We start from the raw sequence: 20,400 nt of genomic DNA, 5'->3' as shown, positions 1-20,400 counted from the left end.
CATTCACCCTGCATTATACTCTATTTGCAAACTGACGTCAGATTTTGGGTCAAATTACAAAAATAAATAAATAAAAACGATAAAAAAATTCCTTAGTGTTGGTTCTACTGATGTTCTATAAGTTTATAAATTTTGTGTGTGGGAGACATAAAAAAAAAGGGGGGGGGTTGTAGATGAAGTGCCAGCATGCAAATTAATGTATGCTGGCATACATTAATATATTATTGTTTAGACATAAAAAATATGTCCAAACAATACTCTAGAGCAGTGGTGGCAAACCTTTTTATGTGTGCGGGCCAAAAATTTACTAATCGAGTTGTTGACATGCCAGGCAGTTTTTAATAGGGGAAAAATTCTTAGAAAATTAATCTAACTTAATTTATTTATAATATATATATTTATTTATATATAAATTTATAATATTATTCAGTGTAAAATTTTAATGATGTTGCTCGATAGTACACCCTGGCTTTGAATCCGCCATCTTGTTGGAACATTATTCTTATTTAAATTATCCGGGTTTTTTTTTTATTAATTGTTGGTTGATTACTGATCCAAATATAGAGAAATTTATATTATCCTGAACCACCCTGTATTCAGATTAGTCTATATAATATAGTAGAATCAATTAACTTTTGCAATCTCATTTTTCTACAGGCTGAGGTTAATATTATCATTTAAGGCTTCCTGAAGGTCCGATAAACTTTGAGTGGTGCAATGAAAGAGAATCAGGCAAACACCAAATTGAAATCAATAAAACATTTAATGCAGGGTTATATAACATGTACATTAAGTATAACTTTGAAAACAAGATAATGCAAATCAACTTAGTTCAAATACTCATAACAAACATAAAACATTAGGCATCAGACATCCAGCTGTCAATTTTACATTCTTCTGAATAATTAAAAATGGTTCACACAGTTCAATGTTACAGAATCTTACAGTAAATATTCTTAATGTAGAATTCTCTAATTCTCTCTTAGTCAACAAACACTTAATTCAATTATGAGGCAGTTATCACTTCAAGGGGGAAACACTTTAAAGCTCCACACTTCGGCTAATTTTAATAGAACGGCACAGTTAATGTTAGGATATATCAGGCGGAGCTAACTCTTATATCTTCACACTGAAATATAAAAAAATTGACTGCTCTTACCGGGTTACAACTGTTTTACACATTGGATTCACTATAGGCACACTTAAAACTGAAGTTAACTATCACTTTGAAGTAACACTATTCAAAAGGAATCTTCACTATATAACTGAAATATTAAACATAGAGCTTCACGAGTCTTGACGCACTCGTTTCAGGTAATCTACTCATTCCTTATTTTCTTCTACGCATTAATTTCAGCTTTGCTCTATTCTTCCTCAAAACAATTGGAATTCAACGTAATTTTAGAATTCCGTAAAAATATTCCTAATTGCCTATTAATTTCCTGGTCCCTTCTTAATTTATTTATGGCATTTCCAAATTCCCTTTACTGCCACCCGTTACTTCACTTTGTGTTATCCTGAATGCTTCTCCCTGTTTTCTTTCGTTTTCCAATAAAATACCTTCATTATTCCTGCCAAAATCCGGTTCTAGCTAGTTCAGCTCCTTCTCCCTTCGAATACTGTAGCTCACGCTCCACACATGCGCTATCTAAAATTAACTCTGTTTCCTTGACAACAACCAATCAAATCCAATCAGAAGAATTACATAAAATTACTTTCTCTTTCAGTAATGATAAATAAAAAAAAAATCATAGTTCACATAGGGTACATTAAACTTACATATATACATTCTCTTTCAGAAATAAAAATAAAGAAATAATCCATAGTGCATATAAATCACATTCAATCATAATAAAGTAAATTAAACGAATAATATTTTTATACAAAGCCTTTTTATTACTATTACATTACTTAAGATTATATTATTAAATAATAATAAACAAAATTCAAAGCAATTATATGAATAACACACTATAAGCAAGAGACAAACAATAAATAATATTTACAAGTCTTGCCTTTGACATGGAGAATTATGTTGGATTCTGAAAGAAGTATTAACAATTTTCATTTCTCTTCATTTAGAATCCAACAAAGGCTTACTCTTCCTTTGAAAAATTTTTCTATAAAGAAAAATTTTTCACACAGGTTATTCTTGCTGGGGATCTAGACCACCTAATTTCTTCCTTTTTTTTTTTTTTCTTTTATGACTTGTGCATATATTCTTATCTACTATTTCATTAAAATTACTATCACCTTTATTACTGAGATCAGCATGTCTATCATACCTGCAGTTAGGGAAAGTCTCTTCAGAATAAAATTTATGTTCTGTACCGCTAGTATTGTGTCTTGGGTGTTTTGTTCTATTTGTGTTCTCTCTATAATCACTCATTCGAGAATAATTCTTTCCCTTTCTTCTCACAGTCTCTGGTGAATCTCCTAGGAAAACTACTCGGTTTGGCCTGCTTCTTTCTTTTCTTTCTCTTCCTGTTTCATTAGATCTAGTATGAAGAGTAGTTGTCTTGCCAAAGTGAACTGCAATTGTTAGTTGATTTTTAATGTCAACTTTTATTTCAGACGTGGGTATCTGTTCTTTTAATGCTATGTCTGTGCTGAATTGAGTTTCAAGCATATCCAATTTATATAAGTCATCAGTACTATTATGCTCAATTAATTTACCAGCATGTGATTGTATTTTGCTTGGGGGTTGTGCATTAGTTGACTTATTTAACCTTTCTGTTAGTATCTTCTTTCCAATGTATAAAGGCTTATTATTGTGTCTAATACTTCTTTTTCTGTTCATCAGGAATATTTCTCCCCTTGAAAAATCACAATGAAAAGTGATACTTTTCCATGAAGTTAGTTCCCAAGATGATATGAGAATATGGGTTAGATTTTGAAGGAATAACCAGTAAATTCTGCCAGACACTTAGTCCAAAACTTGGTAGATAAATTCTTGCACGAACCTTCTAATAAGCTATAAATTGGGAGTCAGACAGAGTGGTAATTCTCACAGGTCTCCTTAATCTATGCTTTATTTGTAGAAACAGTCTCTACTAATAGTTAAGCATTACGGCCTGTGTCTAATAAAATATTACACCAGAATCCTTGGATATTTCCTTTAATCTTCATCTGATTTGAGGAAATTTTGATAACTACTGTATTTTCTGTGAGGGATATATCCAAAATTATAATCCCATGTGTTGGAGTACTTTCCTCTGATATAAGAGCAATTTCTGGTAATGTGTCCAGTTTTCTAGCAGCTGAAACATTTAGGAGGATCTCTAAAGGTTGAGAGATACTCCTTCCTTTCCTGAGATTGAGAGACAATTGGCACTTGTTGATTAATACCCTCTAATATTTGCATCACCTTATCCAGACTTGTTAATATGGGCAGATTTTGTCTTTGTACTTCCTGTTCTATCATCTCATTGATTTTATCTGTTGAGAGGTTGTGATTCTCATGAGATTTTAAGGTAATATTTGCTAATTGTGTCACCACTTGATCAAGACAATTTATTATTGGTTGCTGCAATCTCTCCACTTCATGGTGAACCAGAGTTTTCACTTCCTCCATTAATTTCCCTTTGTTACATTGATCTTCACTGTCCGACACTTGTTTAAGATTTATAGAATTTTCCTCAATACCTTTCTTCTTTCCTTTCTCCTTTTTATTCTCCCTTTTAGTTTCAATTATGTTAGAGGAACAATCAGTTCTTTCTAAGACATTTACATGGCTTAGATTGGATGAGGGAGAAAAGTTTCCTGTCATTTGCTCTTTTTCCTTCACAGCTCTAAAACACTTCTAATGTGGTAATTCTCTTCTTGTAGGCTGTTTCCCTTAATTCTTGTCTAACACCTTGGCAGAATTGCTGGAACACAGTCCAATCTAAGCAAAGTTTATCTTCATTAGTCACATTTAAACTATTGGATAGTGTCAACAAATGATTGTAAAAATCTGTGACAGTTTCTCTATCTTTTTGTGAGACTCTCTGTAGTTTCCATAAGTTGGGGCCAATAATTCTTAATTTGGAATACTGCGAAATTAAAACATCCTTAAATTTCTGATAATCTAATATTTCCTTGAGAATTGGGGATGAATATAAAAATGTCCTTGCTTTACCAGTCAGTTTACTTCGTAGTAATATTAGTAATTGGAAATCAGTCCAGTTTGCTATTTCCCTAAGTTTTTCAACAAAAGTAAAGAAAGACAGCACATCATCTGATTCCTCACCCTAAAACTGAGGAAAGACCTGTTGTGGGTTCACTGTATGAAAAAATTCACTATCTTCCATTCTTGAGCTAGATGAAACTGCTAAATTAATATATCAGATACAAACTTAAATTTAAAAATCTGAATCCAAAAATAACTTTTTTCTTTGCCTGATTTTGGTTCACAACCTGCTCACTGTGATTCACTTAATTTTTTTTTTTTTACTATTAAGGTTTTAATAATTACTTCTTCTTCCACAATAGCACAAAAAATTTAATTACTCAATTTGCACTAGTGAATTCGCATCCTGTCGACTGCGCCATTTTGTTAGATCGTACATCCTAGCTTTGAATCCACCATCTTGTTGGAACGTTATTCTTATTTAAATTATCCAGTTTTTTTAATTAATTGTTGGTTGATTACTGATCCAAATATAGAGAAATGTATATTATCCTGCACCACCCTATATTCAGATTAGTCTATATAATATAGTGGAATCAATCATCAACTAACTTTTTCAATCTCACTTTTTTATAGGCCAAGGTTAATATTATCATTTAAGGCTTCCGCAAGTTCCTATAAACTTTGAGCAGTGCAATGAAAGAGAATCAGGCAAACACCAAATTGAAATCAATAAAACAAAACATTTAATGCACGGTTATATAACATGTACATTAAGTATAACTTTGAAAACAAGATAATGCAAATCAACTTAGTTCAAATATTCAGATTAGTCTATATAATATAGTGGAATCAATTAACTTTTGCAATCTCATTTTTCTACAGGCTGAGGTTAATATTATCATTTAAGGCTTCCGGAAGGTCCGATAAACTTTATGAGTGGTGCAATGAAAGAGAATCAGGCAAACACCAAACTGAAATCAATAAAACATTTAATGCAGGGTTATATAACATGTACATTAAGTATAACTTTGAAAACAAGATAATGCAAATCAACTTAGTTCAAATATTCATAACAAACATAAAACATTAGGCATCAGACATTCAGCTGTCAATTTTACATTCTTCCGAATAATTAAAAATGGTTCACACAGTTCAATGTTACAGAATCTTACAGTAAATATTCTTAAAGTAGAATTCTCTAATTCTCTCTTAGTCAACAATCACAATTCAATTATGAGGCAGTTATCACTTCAAGGGGGAAACACTTTAAAGCTCCACACTTCGGCTAATTTTAGTAGAACGGCACAGTTAATGTTAAGATATATCAGGCGGAGCTAACTCTTATATCTTCACGCTGAAATATAAAAAAATTGACTGCTCTTACTGGGTTACAACTGTTTTACACATTGGATTCACTATAGGCACACTTAAAACTGAAGTTAACTATCACTTTGAAGTAACACTATTCAAAAGGAATCTTCACTATATAACTGAAATATTAAACATAGAGCTTCACGAGTCTTGACGCACTCGTTTCAGGTAATCTACTCATTCCTTATTTTCTTCTACGCATTAATTTCAGCTTTGCTCTATTCTTCCTCAAAACAGTTGGAATTCAACGTAATTTTAGAATTCCGTAAAAATATTCCTAATTGCCTATTAATTTCCTGGTCCCTTCTTAATTTATTTATGGCATTTCCAAATTCCCTTTACTGCCACCCGTTACTTCACTCCGTGTTATCCTGAATACTTCTCCCTGTTTTCTTTCGTTTTCCAATAAAATACCTTCATTATTCCCGCCAAAATCCGGTTCTAGCTAGTTCAGCTCCTTCTCCCTTCGAATACTGTAGCTCACGCTCCACACATGTGCTATCTAAAATTAACTTTCCTTGACAACAACCAATCAAATCCAGTCAGAAGAATTACATAAAATTACTTTCTCTTTCAGTAATGATAAATAAAAAAAAATATCATAGTTCACATAGGGTACATTAAACTTGCATATATACATTCTCTTTAATACAAATACTAATAAAGAAATAGTTCATATAAATCGCATTCAATCATAATAAACACAAATTCTATAACATACATGCACAGCTTCTTATAATATTATTATATGATAAAGTAAATTAAAAGAATAATATTTTTATACAGAGCCTTTTTATTACTATTACATTACTTAAGATTATATTATTAAATAATAATAAACAAAATTCAAAGCAATTATATGAATAACACATTATAAGCAAGAGACAAACAATAAATAATATTTACATGTCTTGCCTTTGACATGGAGGATTATGTTGGATTCTGAAAGAAGTATTAACAATTTTCATTTCTCTTCATTTAGAATCCAACAATGTTGGGTTGAAAGAAAAAAACGGTAGTGAGAAAAATATTTATACATTGTAACTCACCATCGAAGTTAGCTGAGCAGTCAAAGCAGCAGAAGGATGTCAACATGTCGGGGAAAACGCTTACTATATTTACTCAAAAATAACTCGCCCTCGTGTATAACTCGCATCCCTGATTTTACTTTATGAAAAAAAAAAGACATTAAAAAGTTTTGCATATACCTCTCACACGAAAAATGTTTAATGTTCACGTCGAGGTGATAGTAACTCGCTCCCCGCAGTTAACAACATGCCTACCCAACAGCCATTATATTGCAGATGCAAGAAAAACAAATAGTTTTATTTTATCCCTGAATAAGGTACAGAGCCTTTTGAAGTATGTGTAATATATTTCTCAACAAATAGTGCCATTACAGACAGCTGGAATAAAAATGGCACTAACTAATGAATCACATGTCCCCCTCTCACAGAAACTGCTGTATAGACATAGCAAAGCTATATGTTGCACCAGAAACACAGTATCTAACTAAAAACTCTTGTCCAATTTTTCAATTACATGAAATAAGTAATGGTTTTATTGAATTTCAAATTCTCGATGTCATTATGACAGATTACAAAGGCTGGCATCAAATAAAGTTCTACCACGAATTGAAATATGCCATATAATGCATGTGTGAGTTCCCATGCCAGCTCAAACACAAATAAACTCAATAAAATTCAACCGAGGGTTGAAACTTTGTGCGAGTTCAGTTCGCCGATAATGGGAAGTTCCATCAGAATGATAAACGACACCCCGTCGGGAATGTGTTAAAACTAAGAAATATATAATGAATGTTGTTATGGCAGTTTCAGATGTTATGGAATTCGGTTGAAGAGAATTAGCATTTCGACTTAACAATTGTAGGTTGCCTTTGTCTTTGGGTCATGCGATCTTTTGTTAATACTGCACTAATCACATGCACATCTTCATAGCTGCTCTCTGATATAAAACAAAATTTAACTCGTATGTATTGTAACAATTAAAAAAAAGGTTGAATAATTTATGAGCTTATAACAGGATATCACCTAAATCATTGACGTGCCAGCAAAATTCTCGAACGTGCCACCTCTGGCACGCGTGCCATAGGTTCACCATCTATGTTCTAGAGCCTATAATAGATTTAATTTAATCCTTTATCCATATGTAAGCAAACAAAGTTTGCACTGGAAGTATATTCAGGACTGAGGCAACGCGTGGTAAAGGTGGACCACATCACTTCTTGTCTCGGTATCTCCCATAATGCAAAGCACATCTTCTTGCAGACATGTATAATACTTTGCATTAAGGGAAGGGCCATTACCCAGACCGGTTTCGACCTTTATTGAGGTCTCGTCAGTGGGAGCCAGACCAACTGGTGGTGCTAAGGCAGAAGCAATGGAGAAGTCATATTTATCTAAACGAGTTGCAAAAGATGTACTACCTTATTAAATTACTCTGGATTTAGAGAAAGATGTTGGAAGTTTTTTCCACTTGATTAGACTATAATAAATTTAGTTTAATCCTTTATCCAAGTGTAAGCAAACAAAGTTTGCGCCTGAAATATCTTCAGGACTGAGCTCTCATCACTCCTTGTCGCAGTATCTCCCATAATGCAAAGCACATCTCCTTCCGGACATACTATGCATTAAGGGAAGGGCCACTACCCAGACCGGTTTTGACCTTTATTGAGGTCTCATCAGTGGGAGCCAGACCTAGAAGTGGTGATACTAAAGCAGTAGCAATGGAGAAGTCATATTTACCTATATTATACATGTCTGCAAAGAGATGTACTTTGCATTATGGGAGATACTGAGACAAGGAGTGATGACAGCTTGGTCCACCTTTTCCACGAGTTGCCTCAGTCCTGAAGATACTTAAGGCGCAAACTTTGTTTGCTTACACTTGGATAAAGATTAAAGTAAATTTGTTATAGTCTAACCAAGTGGAAAAAACAACTTCCAACATCTTTCTCTAAATCCAGAATAATTTAATAATAAGGTGATACACCTTTTGACAACTCGTATGGGTAAATATGACTTCTCCATTGCTTCTGCCTTAGTATCACCACTTCTGGGTAGTGGCCTTTCCCTTAATGCATAGCATTATACATGTCCGCAAGGAGATGCCTCAGTATCTCCCATAATGCAAAGCATTATGGGAGATACTGAGACAAGGAGTGATGAGAGCTTGGTCCACCTTTACCATGAGTTGCCTCAGTCCTGAAGATACTTCAGGGGCAAACTTTGTTTGCTTACACTTGGATAAAGGATTAAACTAAATTTATTATAGTCTAACCAAGTGGGAAAAAACTTCCAAAGCTCTACAGCCATTTTGAGGTTGCTGACCATGCCATTGACACAGATCATTGGATTCTGTATGGAGATTGCTTTTTATTTTCAATGAAAAATTTCTATCTGGGAGTATATATACATAATCTACATAATGGCTGTAATGAAACAGCATTATGTAGATTAGTAGCATGGATTAACACAATGTCCAAATATTTATTTTCCTAAACAAGGAGCATCTGAAACAATACTTTCTTATATACAAGGTGCTACTTAAAATGTTCTTCGACTAACTCTTAAAGGGCACTTGTTACCCGTGTGTCTGGCCTCATGGGGCCATATTTGGCCTCATGGCCCAGACATATTAGATGCCTTCCTCAGTCACCTCAACAGCCAACATTCAAGAATCCAGTTCACAATGGAAAAGGAAAAGAACAATTGCTTACCCTTCCTAGACACCTTAGTTACACACCTTCCCAACGGTACACTTTCCTTCACGGTACATAGAAAACCTACGCACAGAGGCAGATGCAAATACTCCCACCACCACCCTGCTCACCAATATGACATTATTAAAACTCTTACCAAGAGAGCCCACAATCTTTGTTCCAGTGGAACTGCCCTTACAACTGAGCTTGACTACATACACAACACTTTCTTCTCCAATGGCTACAGCAATCACAGCATTAAAAAAAATAATCAGGTCCTCCCCCATTCCCCGGTCTTCTCTTCAAAAAGAGTTTAGAAATGCCATCACCATACCCTACATCTGTGACACATCTGAAAAAATAGCCAAGATTTTAAAAAAGTACAACCTACACACAGCATTTAAGCCCTGCCGCAAACTTGCTACCCTTATCCGTTCTACAAAAGGTCAGCTCCATCCTCTCTCAGCACCTGGAGTCTATTAAGTACCCTGTTCCTATAAATAAACTGGTGCACTTTGGACAGACAGGCAGATCAGCTCCTATCTGCCTGGAGGAACATAAGTCATGCATCTGCAACCACGACTATGGTCAGTCAGGCCTGGCTGACCATTTCTTGGATACAACCCACAGGATCTCATGGAAAAAATCACCATGCTCCACCACAGCAAATTCAAAAGAGAAAGACTATTCTTAGAATCAGCAGCAGCTCTCAGGAATCAACCAAATCTTAACAAATATGGTTGCATTAAGCTTCCTAAGATTTGGGAAACGCTTATCACCAGAGGTCCCACTTTACATTCCAGGCCACCTACAACTGCCCTTGGAGGGCGCTCCACCTAGATAGGAATTTAGTGTCACCCACATGGTTGGGCTTATTGTTTGTTATTTGTTTTTATGTTACATTAGTTTTTTTGTAATCCCCGAAGATGTCTCATTGACTGAGACGAAATATAGGAACAATTAAATTCTGTTTTTAATCCTTTCTGAGTGCTGTATACAATCCATTAAGCCTCCAGCATGAAGCACTTATTACCTGTGATATGACTTGTTGCTACTAGGTGTTTTTGTGTTACTTCAATTTGAATTAGGATGCTGAGTGCTTCCATTATTGCTTGCAGTGTTTTCACACAAATACGTGTGGTGTCATTGCTGTTTTTTGTGTATGTATTCTATGATTTTCAAAATGAGTGATTCGAAATAGCAAAGAGTTTGTATTGAGTTATTTAACCTCAGTAAAACTGCCTTATATACCTTTGAGATGTTGCAAACAGCCATCCTCGGGTAAAGTTCTTCACCACATCCAAAGAAAGCCAGGCAGAACTGGCTTAATATATAAAAATATGATAATTGCTTTCTTTGATTATGAAGGAGATTAGGAATTCATTTCTGAGGGCTAAACTATCAGCCAACAAAGTTATTTAGTTCCCTTTAAGTATTTATGGGAAGATGCTTGCCAGAATCAAAAAAACAGTGGCACTTTTTTTAACCTAATGCTGATGTTAATGCTAACCAAGCATCCTGGTTATCTGAGTGGTTAGCATATCCACTCTCCAGCCAGCCGATTGTGAGTTTGATTCCTACTGTTCTTGTAGATGTTTGTGAATATCTTTATTATTATCTTCTGAGACCTCCCAGCAAGGCTATACATCACTCAAATCAGCTCTCTTATAAGCGCATTCACACTAGATTGCCTCTCCACTTACTCACTGCCCTGTGAGAGAAAAAAAATCTAGTTCTTAACCGTAAACAAACTTAACTTCATGCTTCCCCCCCCCCCATGTTCTCTTCATATCATCCATATAACAAAAAATTTCATCAGATATCTATAACACTCATTCAGAAGTGTATAGACCTCTATTATATCTCTCTCCTCTTTTTCCCATTAACTACTCTGTAGTCCACATACCCTCAATTTCTCCTCATAATCTATCATAATCTCAATATAATTTTTGTAACTCTTCTTTGCACCCTTTCCACAGCTTCTTCATCCCTTTGGAATCCAGGAGACCAAATCTATGCACAGTAGTCCAGGTGCAGTCTTATCAAGAGACTTTGTGAAGGGGTAAAATGACTTCCTTCTTGCCAGTTCATTTCAGCATCACAGTAATTCTCTGAGTTGCCCCTACAATTTTTGTTATTTGGACCTTTGAACTTCAGATTCTTATTCACCATGATGCCAAGATCTCTAGCCTCATCAGTTTCTTGTAGCATGACCCCACCAATATATCATAATGTACACTGGATTAACATTGAATGTAATATAACATATCATTGAATTGATAGCCATTATCATTTGCCCAAATTTCTAGCCTATTCAAATTATTCTTTAAATACTGGATATCAGCCTCCCTTATTACCTGCCTATCCTTGCATCATGAGCAAACAATTGAACATCTGTCAGATCCTTCCCAATATCATTAATGTATAGATTGAACAACAATAGTCCAAGGACTGATCTTTTGGGTACGCTGTTGGTCATCTTAAATCTGACAGATTCACAACCTTTGTATACCACTTTTTTTTTTAATACCTGTCAATCATCCACTTATCCTATTTAAAAGTTTATATTCCAATCCCATATTCTCCAGTTTATGCAACACCTTTTCATGTGGAATCCATCAGTATCATACCGTATCCAATCCCTTTATCCATATTAGCCATAATCTTATAAAATGAGCAAATTGCTAAAACATGATCTTTCTTTAGTAAACCCATTCTGTTCCTGCAGAGTATAGCTTATATACCAACCCATTTTTGTATGCTACTTCTTACCAAATTCTCTAAAATCTTCACTACCACTAGAGATATGGATAGTTAGATATATCAGTTTTTGCACCAGCCTTGTTCAACAGAACTATCATACATCTTTCCATTCCTGTGGTATCTTTCCTGAGCTGAGACTCAAGTTATACAAACATGTCAGAGGCCTAGCCAATTTATTTGGCTGAACATTCCTTTAGCATATGTGCTGATATTTTCCATCCCTATTGACAAATGCGTATCTAGGTTATGCAACAGCTCTTCATCACATTCTCATGCACCTCTGTCTTCATCCAGCGTGTTGTAGTAGCACTATGCACCATGTTACACCTGGTTGATATCTTTGCAAAATGAGCACTCATTAATTGAATAATCTCATTAGCTTTTGACAAAAAGAGTACCAGCTGTATTTAGTAAAGTTATTCTTCTACGTTCATTCTTTCTTTATTTGCAGCTTAATGATAAATTCTTTAGGATTGCCTTTGGCCTTCATAGCCAGTTTCTTTTTATACTCTGATTTATCTTTCTGCACAATACTCAACTTTTCTGTCCTGCACTTTATAACTCCTCTTTCTCTTATTGTCACAATATTCCTGCAACATCATCATCGTCTTCTTATAGACCTCTTACTTAATAAGGTTGCACATCCATTTCACTGCTATTAAATTACACATCCTATTTATTCTTTGAACTCTCTGGGATACATTCAGATACTCTCAGTAGATGGAAGACAAATTTCATTGCCCAGTACGAGACTGTTGCCCAGCTTATTTGAGGCCTGAAATGGCTTAAAGTTCTGTGTTCAGTTTTTGGAGCAGTATTTCTGAATTATTTAAAAAATAATGAGTAAATCCTTAACCCACCCATGGTTACTAATGTTTTATAGTTTTGCCACATTAACAAAAACAAGCTTAAGTTACAAATTAATACATAACTGAAAGATGAAAAAATATAAAATTTATAGGAACCGTTACACAAACGTGTGGAGCGTGGATGTTAGCACTTGGTCAGTCATGGTTAAGCAGGTGCGTCCTATAATTGACTGCGAAGTTGAACTCTGATGTGTTAAGAGATCTTATGAGTGATTTCCAGATATCACAAAGAATCATCCCTTGGTTTCTGTTCAGGGTGCCTTGTGAACGGATAATTATCGCAGCTTCTTTTATGTTGTGAAAGCTGTAGTCCTCTTCTATGTTTGGCATAGTACTTTTATCCCTTTCAGTGTTTTGGTTAGTGTTGGAAAAATGGAAAGCTAAACCAGAATTGGCCTCTCTGTTGTTGTTTTCATCTTTGATGTTCTCCTTTTGTCTTATTTCTAGACTTCTAGAAGTTTGTCTAATGTAATTTAGGCTGCAAGAAGAATATTGTAAACTCCAGGGTGTTTATTGAAAGGATTCTTGTCTTTATGTAAACGTAACATATGTAAACTCCAGGATGTTTATTGAAAGGATTCTTGTCTTTATGTAAACGTAACATATTGTGAACTATCTTTATTGGTTTGAAAGCAACTCGAATGTCATGAGGCCTTAGCAGGTTGGCATTTTTTGTGAAAGTGTGCCAGCAAAAGGAATTGAAATAGAAGTCCTGTGATGAGTTTCTTGGATTTGCTGTTGAGAGGGGTTGGAGAAAAGTATTCTTTTTGTTATTTTTTTCGGATACCATTGTTTGTTAATGTTTGGAGAATAAAATCTAATTTGTCTGTTAATAACCTGTCATCTCTTATGATAGTTTGCCCTGTTTTTTAGCATATGTATAATGCTTAATTTTTGTGAAATATGGTGTGATGAGGCGAAATGTAGGTAATGGCCTGTGTGAGTCGGCTTGGGCTTGCAGTATACATTAAGACTAATACTGTCGTCCAATGTTTTGTAATTAATATGTCCAAAAAAGGTAATTTCTCTTCATTTTCAAGTTCCAAGGTGAACTTGATTTTATGGTGAAACGAGTTTATGGAAGTTAGGAAATCATATAGTTCTGCCTTACTATGTTTCCATATTATAAATATGTCATCAACATATCTCCAACGCACTGGTGGTTTTGGATTTTATTATATAAAATATTATATAACAGACGAATTAGATTTTATTCTCCAAAACATTAATAAACAATGGATATCTGAAAAAAAATAACAAAAAGAATACTTTTCTCCAATCCCCCTCAACAGCAAATCCAAGAAACTCATCACAGGACTTCTATTTCTATTCCTTTTGCTGGCACACTTTCACAAAAAATTGCCAACCTACTAAGGCCTCATGACATTCGAGTTGCCTTCAAACCAATAAAGACAAGAATCCTTTCAATTAACACCCTGGAGTTTACAACATTCCTTGTTCTTGCTACCTCAATTACATCAAAGATGTAAACAACAACATAGCGGACAATTCTGGTTTATTTTTCCAACACTAACCACAACACTGAATGAGATAAAAGTGCTATGCCATACATTGAAGAGGACTACAGCTCCCACAACATAAAAGAAGCCGCAGTAACTATCTGCTCACAAGCACCCTGAACAGAAACCAAGGGATGATCCTTTGTGATATCTGGAAATCATTCATAAGATCTCTCAGCACATCAGAGTTCAACTTCGCAGTCAATTATAGGATGCACCTGCTTGGTCATTCATTGCTAACATCCATGCTCCACGTGTTTGTGTAATGGTTCCTATGAATCTGATATTTTTTCGTCTTTAAGTTATGTATTAATTCGTAACTTAAGCTCCTTTTTGTTTTTAAGCTATTATGTGTAGATGTATCTGCCCCCAGAAGAAGCCACCAGTTAATGTGGCGAAATTAGTAGGCTAATAGTTTGTATCAAAATCTCTGACCTATTAAACCCAATTTTTCTGTCATCTCATGTAGTATATAGTGGTCAAAAGAAACATTAATCATAGTTTCATTACCTTGCATGTGTGGAATGACATAAAACTTGCCAAACTGGTTGTTTCACCACATCAATGCCCTTATGCACGTTACATTTTCTGCAACAGCTTTTTGGTCCATAACAATTTGACTACAATTCTTCTGTACCTTCTTCAGGCTCAAAAGACAAAGATTTAGTACATTTTAACTGAATCATAGGTAATGAACTTGATCTGAAAGGAAGATTACTAGCAATGTTCATTCTTACACACTAAGGGTTAACCAACAGTATTAATTTTTATGTGAAACCCATCCAAAAATTAATACTGTGGACAAGATTAGAAAACTTAGAGACCAAATTGTGTAAACTTGCCCTTCTCTACTCATGGCACTATTGTGTTATAGCCCTTGCCCATGTGTTGAGGTCAATAAAAAAAAGAAAACGATGTCAAACAAAGTGAAATATTTCTGAAGCCATTTTAGGCTCCCGTTTAAAAAATAGTAATGCCAAACACTCAAGCCCATTGCCTGTAGCTTAGAAAACAGAAATATACAGTCATCAATCCAAGTCTGACAAAGACACTCGTGCATCTTTAGGCATTCAGAGAAGAATGATGGTCCCTGACAAGTGACATATATGCAAAATGAGTTGCATTATCATAACAGTGTCTCATATAGTGGACTGAATGCATTCTCAGTGGATAACTATGAATGCCATCTCCAACAGGGACAAAAACATTGGACTGAGTATAAATTCTCAGTACAAAATTCAATACAGGTAGTCCTCGACTTACAATGATTCGCACTTACGACGCCCAAAATTATTATTATTAAAAATTCTCTAATTTAACTTTGTCACCAGTAATTATTATTATTAAAAATTCTCTAATTTAATTTTGCCACCAGCATATACATACATACAGTATATCACATTGCTTTTGTATATACGCATTGCAGAGTCGCCGTTAGTCGACAAGCAAAGCCTGTCACCAGTAAGCAATAGCCGCTGCTATGATTCATCCACTTCTAACTTATCACAGCCTTTGGCACGTTAGTTGCTAATCAGCAGTCCAAGTGTTCGTTTTTTCCTCTCGTTGCAATTTTTGTATCTCGTCGTAACCCTATCATGTCCAGTAAGAGAAGTAAAACTACTGATGAAAATTCCAACATAAAAAAGAAGGTGAGGAAAGCTTTAAGTTTAGATGTTAAAATGAAGGTGATTAAAGCATATGACAAAGGAAAGAAAGTCGGTGAAATAGCACGAGAAGAAAAACTATCGCATTCAACTGTTTCAACAATCATAAAAGATAAATCGAGAATAATGGAGGCAGTTAATATGAAATGAACAATTTTAACGAAAAAAAGAGAAGGGCCAATTCATGAAATGGAGAAGCTTTTAATGATATGGATAGATGATCAAATCAACAAGACTATTCCTCTCAGTTTGTTTACGATTCAAACAAAAGCATGCAGCCTATTTGACAATTTAAGGAAACAACAAGAAGATAAATACGGCAAGCATACATTTAACGCTAGTTAAGGTTGGTTTTATCGATTTAACTTGCATAACATGTGAATAACGGGTGAAGCTGCTAGCTCCTATTTTGAAAGTGCCGAAATTTTCAAGAAAAATCTGAAAGAGATGATAAAAGATGAAGGATATTTGCTAGAGCAGATTTTTAACGTAGATGAAACCGGACTGTTCTGGAAAAGAATGCCAGAACGAACTTACATTCACAGAGAAGCTACATCAGCACGTGGTTTTAAGGCATTTAAAGATAGGATTATGCTTCTTGGAGGAAATGCTGCTGGTTTTAAATCAAAACCATTTCTTGTTTACCGTTCACAAAACTCCAGAGCTTTGAAAAACATTGGCAAGAATAAATTGCCGGTGTATTACAGGAGTAATCCTAAGGCTTGGATGACAATTATTTTATTCGAAGACTGATTCTTAAATTGTTTTATTCCAGAAGTACGTGCCTACTGTCTTGAAAAAAACATTCCTTTTAAAATTCTATTGCTGCTTGACAATGCTCCAGGACATCCTCTTCACATCGGCGATTTGAATGAAAATATAAATGTGATGTATCTACCGCCCAATACAACATGTGATTCAGCCTATGGATCAAGGTTGGATTGCTACATTCAAGACATATGACCTGAAAACTACATTTTCTCAAGCAACAACAGTAATGGACAACGATGCTATAACATTACGCGAATTTTGGAAAAATTACAATATTAACCAATGTATCCAGAACGTTGGAACTTCATGGAAGGAAGTATCGGAACAGTGTATGCGAGGAATTTGGAAGAAGCTACTACCACAGGAGACACTCGGAGAGTACAATGAGCATAGGATGTTAGAACAAATTGGTGAAGAAATCGTTGAAATTGCAAGAAAACTGGATTTAGAAATCAATATTACCGATATAGAAGAATTAGCAGATCACAAAGAAGGTGAACTGACTGATCAAGACTTGATTTTTCAAAACGAAAGAGTTGTAGGAGAAGAAAGGAATAATGAGGAAGATGAAGAAGAGAAATTGTTAAAAAAATTTACTGTAAAAAGATTAGCTGAAGTATTTTCTAAACTTAATCAAGGATTTCAGCTACTCGAAAATAAAAATGGAATAATTTTGTATTTATGTATTTGTATGTACCAATAAATAATTTATAAATGTTTATGTAAGTTTATACATTTTTCACCGTTTTAAGTTATATAGAAACTTAATTTATGAAAATATTATAACAGAAATCAAACAAATCAAGAATTAACAAAAGTCCTCGACTTACGTCAGAATCGACTTATGATTGAGAGGGTGGAACGTAACCCCGTCGTAAGTCGAGGACTACCTGTATATATAAGTATAAATTAATTTGAAGAGAATGACAATGATCTGTAACTAAGTTTAAATCTGCACTTTGGTTTTCTACCAATATGGAAGTCTTTGGGTAGCACCTTGCATATTTAATAGTAATACTTGCTTCTTTTTTTTTTTATTCTTTTTTTTTTACTTAGATTGCATTCCTGATTAATGTGTTCTGTATTTGATTTAACCTTTAAAAAAAACAAACTAGAAATGAAATATTTTTTATTGTGTTATATGTTTGTATTAGATACAGATATGTTTAATGCAGGTTTAATACATTCTCTAAATTACAAATTAAAGATGCCAAGAAATTATATTTTTGGTTTCATCCTTTCTCCAAATGTAAACAAACAAAGCTTTGTGCATGAAGTTGCTTCACAACTAGGCTAATTGTATATAGAGGCTAATCACTTCACATCAGTTGTCTTGGTATCCCATAATGCAATGCACATATCCTTAGGGACATGTATAATGCTGTACATTATGGAAAAATTCATTACCCAGACCAGTTTCAACCTTTAAGAATATAATTTCTTGGCATCTTTAAATTATAGTATAACTAAGTGGGGGGGGGGGGAATTCAGTATTTATCTCTAATCCGGAATATTATGGCTTCTGCATTAGTTCAACCTCGGAATCACTTCTGGGTTTGGCTCCCACTGATGAGACCTCAGTAAAGGTTGAAACCGGTCTGGGTAGTGGCCCTTCCCATAATGCATTGCATTATACATGTCTGTAAGGATATGTGCATTGCATTATGGGATACTAAGGCAATTGATGTGAAGTCATTAGCTTCTATATATGCAAGTAGCCCAGTCCTGAAGTTACTTCACAGTGCAAGCAAACGTTGTTTGCTTACACTTCGAAGTTACACTTGGATGAAACCAAGAATGTAATTTCTTGGCAACTTTAATTTATAGTACAGTATAACCAAGTGAAAAAACTTTCAACATTTAATACATTCTTGTAAAATACCTTTTCAGGTCTCCAGAATGGAACATCAGCAACATCAGCATTTACAACAATTAGGCAGCATCAGTACTCTTGACAATTCTAATGCACGTGCTCTAGTTTTAAAGTTAATTAATGTTGTTCTTACCATATTGCAAGTTTTATTGTTGGTAGTTTCAACAATAGCCAATATTTTGATGCCTTTTATTCAAACCAGGTAGGGATGAAATTAAAATTATTCCAGTAATTAAGTATCTCTTAAAAAATGTTATACAATAAAATACAAGAGTCGATCATAATTTAACTGTCATTACTACAGGATTCTCATAGACATAATCAGAGAAAAAAAAATTAAAAAAACATGACTAATAATGTGAGAGATGACTGATTATACAAAAAAAAAAAAAAAGTTATTCTGTATAAGATGAAATAAATTTCCCACAAGGTAATGTAATTACATTTTTGCAATAATCTGTGTATGGCATCTTGAGAGGAAGCAGATTGAGTATTTATTTTGAAATTTCATTGGTTACTTGTCATAGACTGCTCTTGTTCTTCACTAGTAGTAACAAATGAATTAGTAATGCAATATATATATATATATATATATATATCAAGAATTTGTCATTTTCTTAATGCAAGACTTTCACTAGAGACTGGCCTACTTGTGTGTTTTGACATTTCACTATTGACGGATGTTCCATTCAGCAAACATAGTAACTAATTCCATCAACACCAAAAAAAAAAGCATCATAACCAATCACAGCTTACAAATCAAGCAAGAACCTCCTCAATAAAAACTCACTTTCACATCCACTTATAAATGATGTCTCCCATCACTTGTAGTGTTCCAGACCAGACATCTTACTTCTAATAGAAACCAAGATTGCAGCTACATCCACTACTGTCCACCTCTGATGCCCAAACTACATACTTCACAATTCCTTTCACCACAAGGGTGCATCTGTTCCTTTGTGAGATCTGACATAGCCTGCCAAAGAAAGCTAATTTAGAATCCCTGCTTTCAACCTTCTCTGGCTCAAGGTTTTCTTGACCCATATAGCAACATTCATTTGCTGCATTTATCAGTCTTCAAATTCTAACTACTCAGACCTCTTTAGATTCCTTTCCATGAAAGTTGACCATGTGCAATCCAGCTATCCAAATAGTGAAGTAATCTTCATGGGTGACCTCAGTATCCACCTTTCCAATTGGCTCCCCTTTTCCAACACCACCGACCAAGCTAGACAAGAAGCAAGTCTTTGCTATAGATAATGAACTAACACAAATTGTTCATCTACCTACATAAATTCCTGACAACCCTCTTCACTCTCTACTCTGGTTCTCTTTTTGACCAGTTCTCCTTCCAGATACACCATAGAGGTCACCTCTCCTCTCCTCCCAGCAACTCAGACCACAATCGTTTGCAAGTCTCCTCTGCCACAGAATGCCCGATCTCATATCCTCTGCCACTACAAAGATGCCAGTTGGGATCACCTCTAGAATTTCTACTCCTCCTTTCCTTGATCTGATTATTGCTTCCATTCATCTGACCCTGACACTTGCTCCGAAAGAGTTATAGAAATTATCCTCACCAAAATGAAGGCATTCATCCCCCCATTCTATTCAAAATCCTTGTCTCCTTTCCAAGCCCTGTTTCAACAAAAAGTATTCCAAAGCAGTTGAAGAAAAAAAAAAAATTCACATACCACAGATGGCTCACTTCAAGAACTCCAGCTTCTTACTGAG

At 34.7% G+C, this 20,400-nt stretch overlaps 1 protein-coding gene across 4 annotated transcripts in view; it reads left to right on the top strand.

Moving 5' to 3' along the window:
• The window catches only part of LOC150106809 (transmembrane and coiled-coil domains protein 2-like), a 316,563-nt gene that overhangs the window by 284,273 nt on the left and 11,890 nt on the right, over positions 1-20,400 (top strand). For all 4 annotated transcript variants that reach the window (XM_090392723.1, XM_090392721.1, XM_090392720.1 and 1 more), the window contains one exon: positions 18,684-18,868. In XM_090392723.1, coding sequence (XP_090248849.1) covers positions 18,684-18,868 — 185 coding nt within the window. The remainder of the gene's footprint in view (positions 1-18,683; positions 18,869-20,400) is intronic.

Source organism: Typopeltis vanoorti, chromosome 5 (assembly GCF_054136105.1).
Source record: "Typopeltis vanoorti isolate ZY-2024b chromosome 5, IOZ_Tvanoo_1.0, whole genome shotgun sequence".
Taxonomy (NCBI): domain Eukaryota; kingdom Metazoa; phylum Arthropoda; class Arachnida; order Uropygi; family Thelyphonidae; genus Typopeltis; species Typopeltis vanoorti.
Note: the sequence above shows the minus strand (reverse complement) of the source record. Positions and strands in the feature narration are given on the sequence as shown.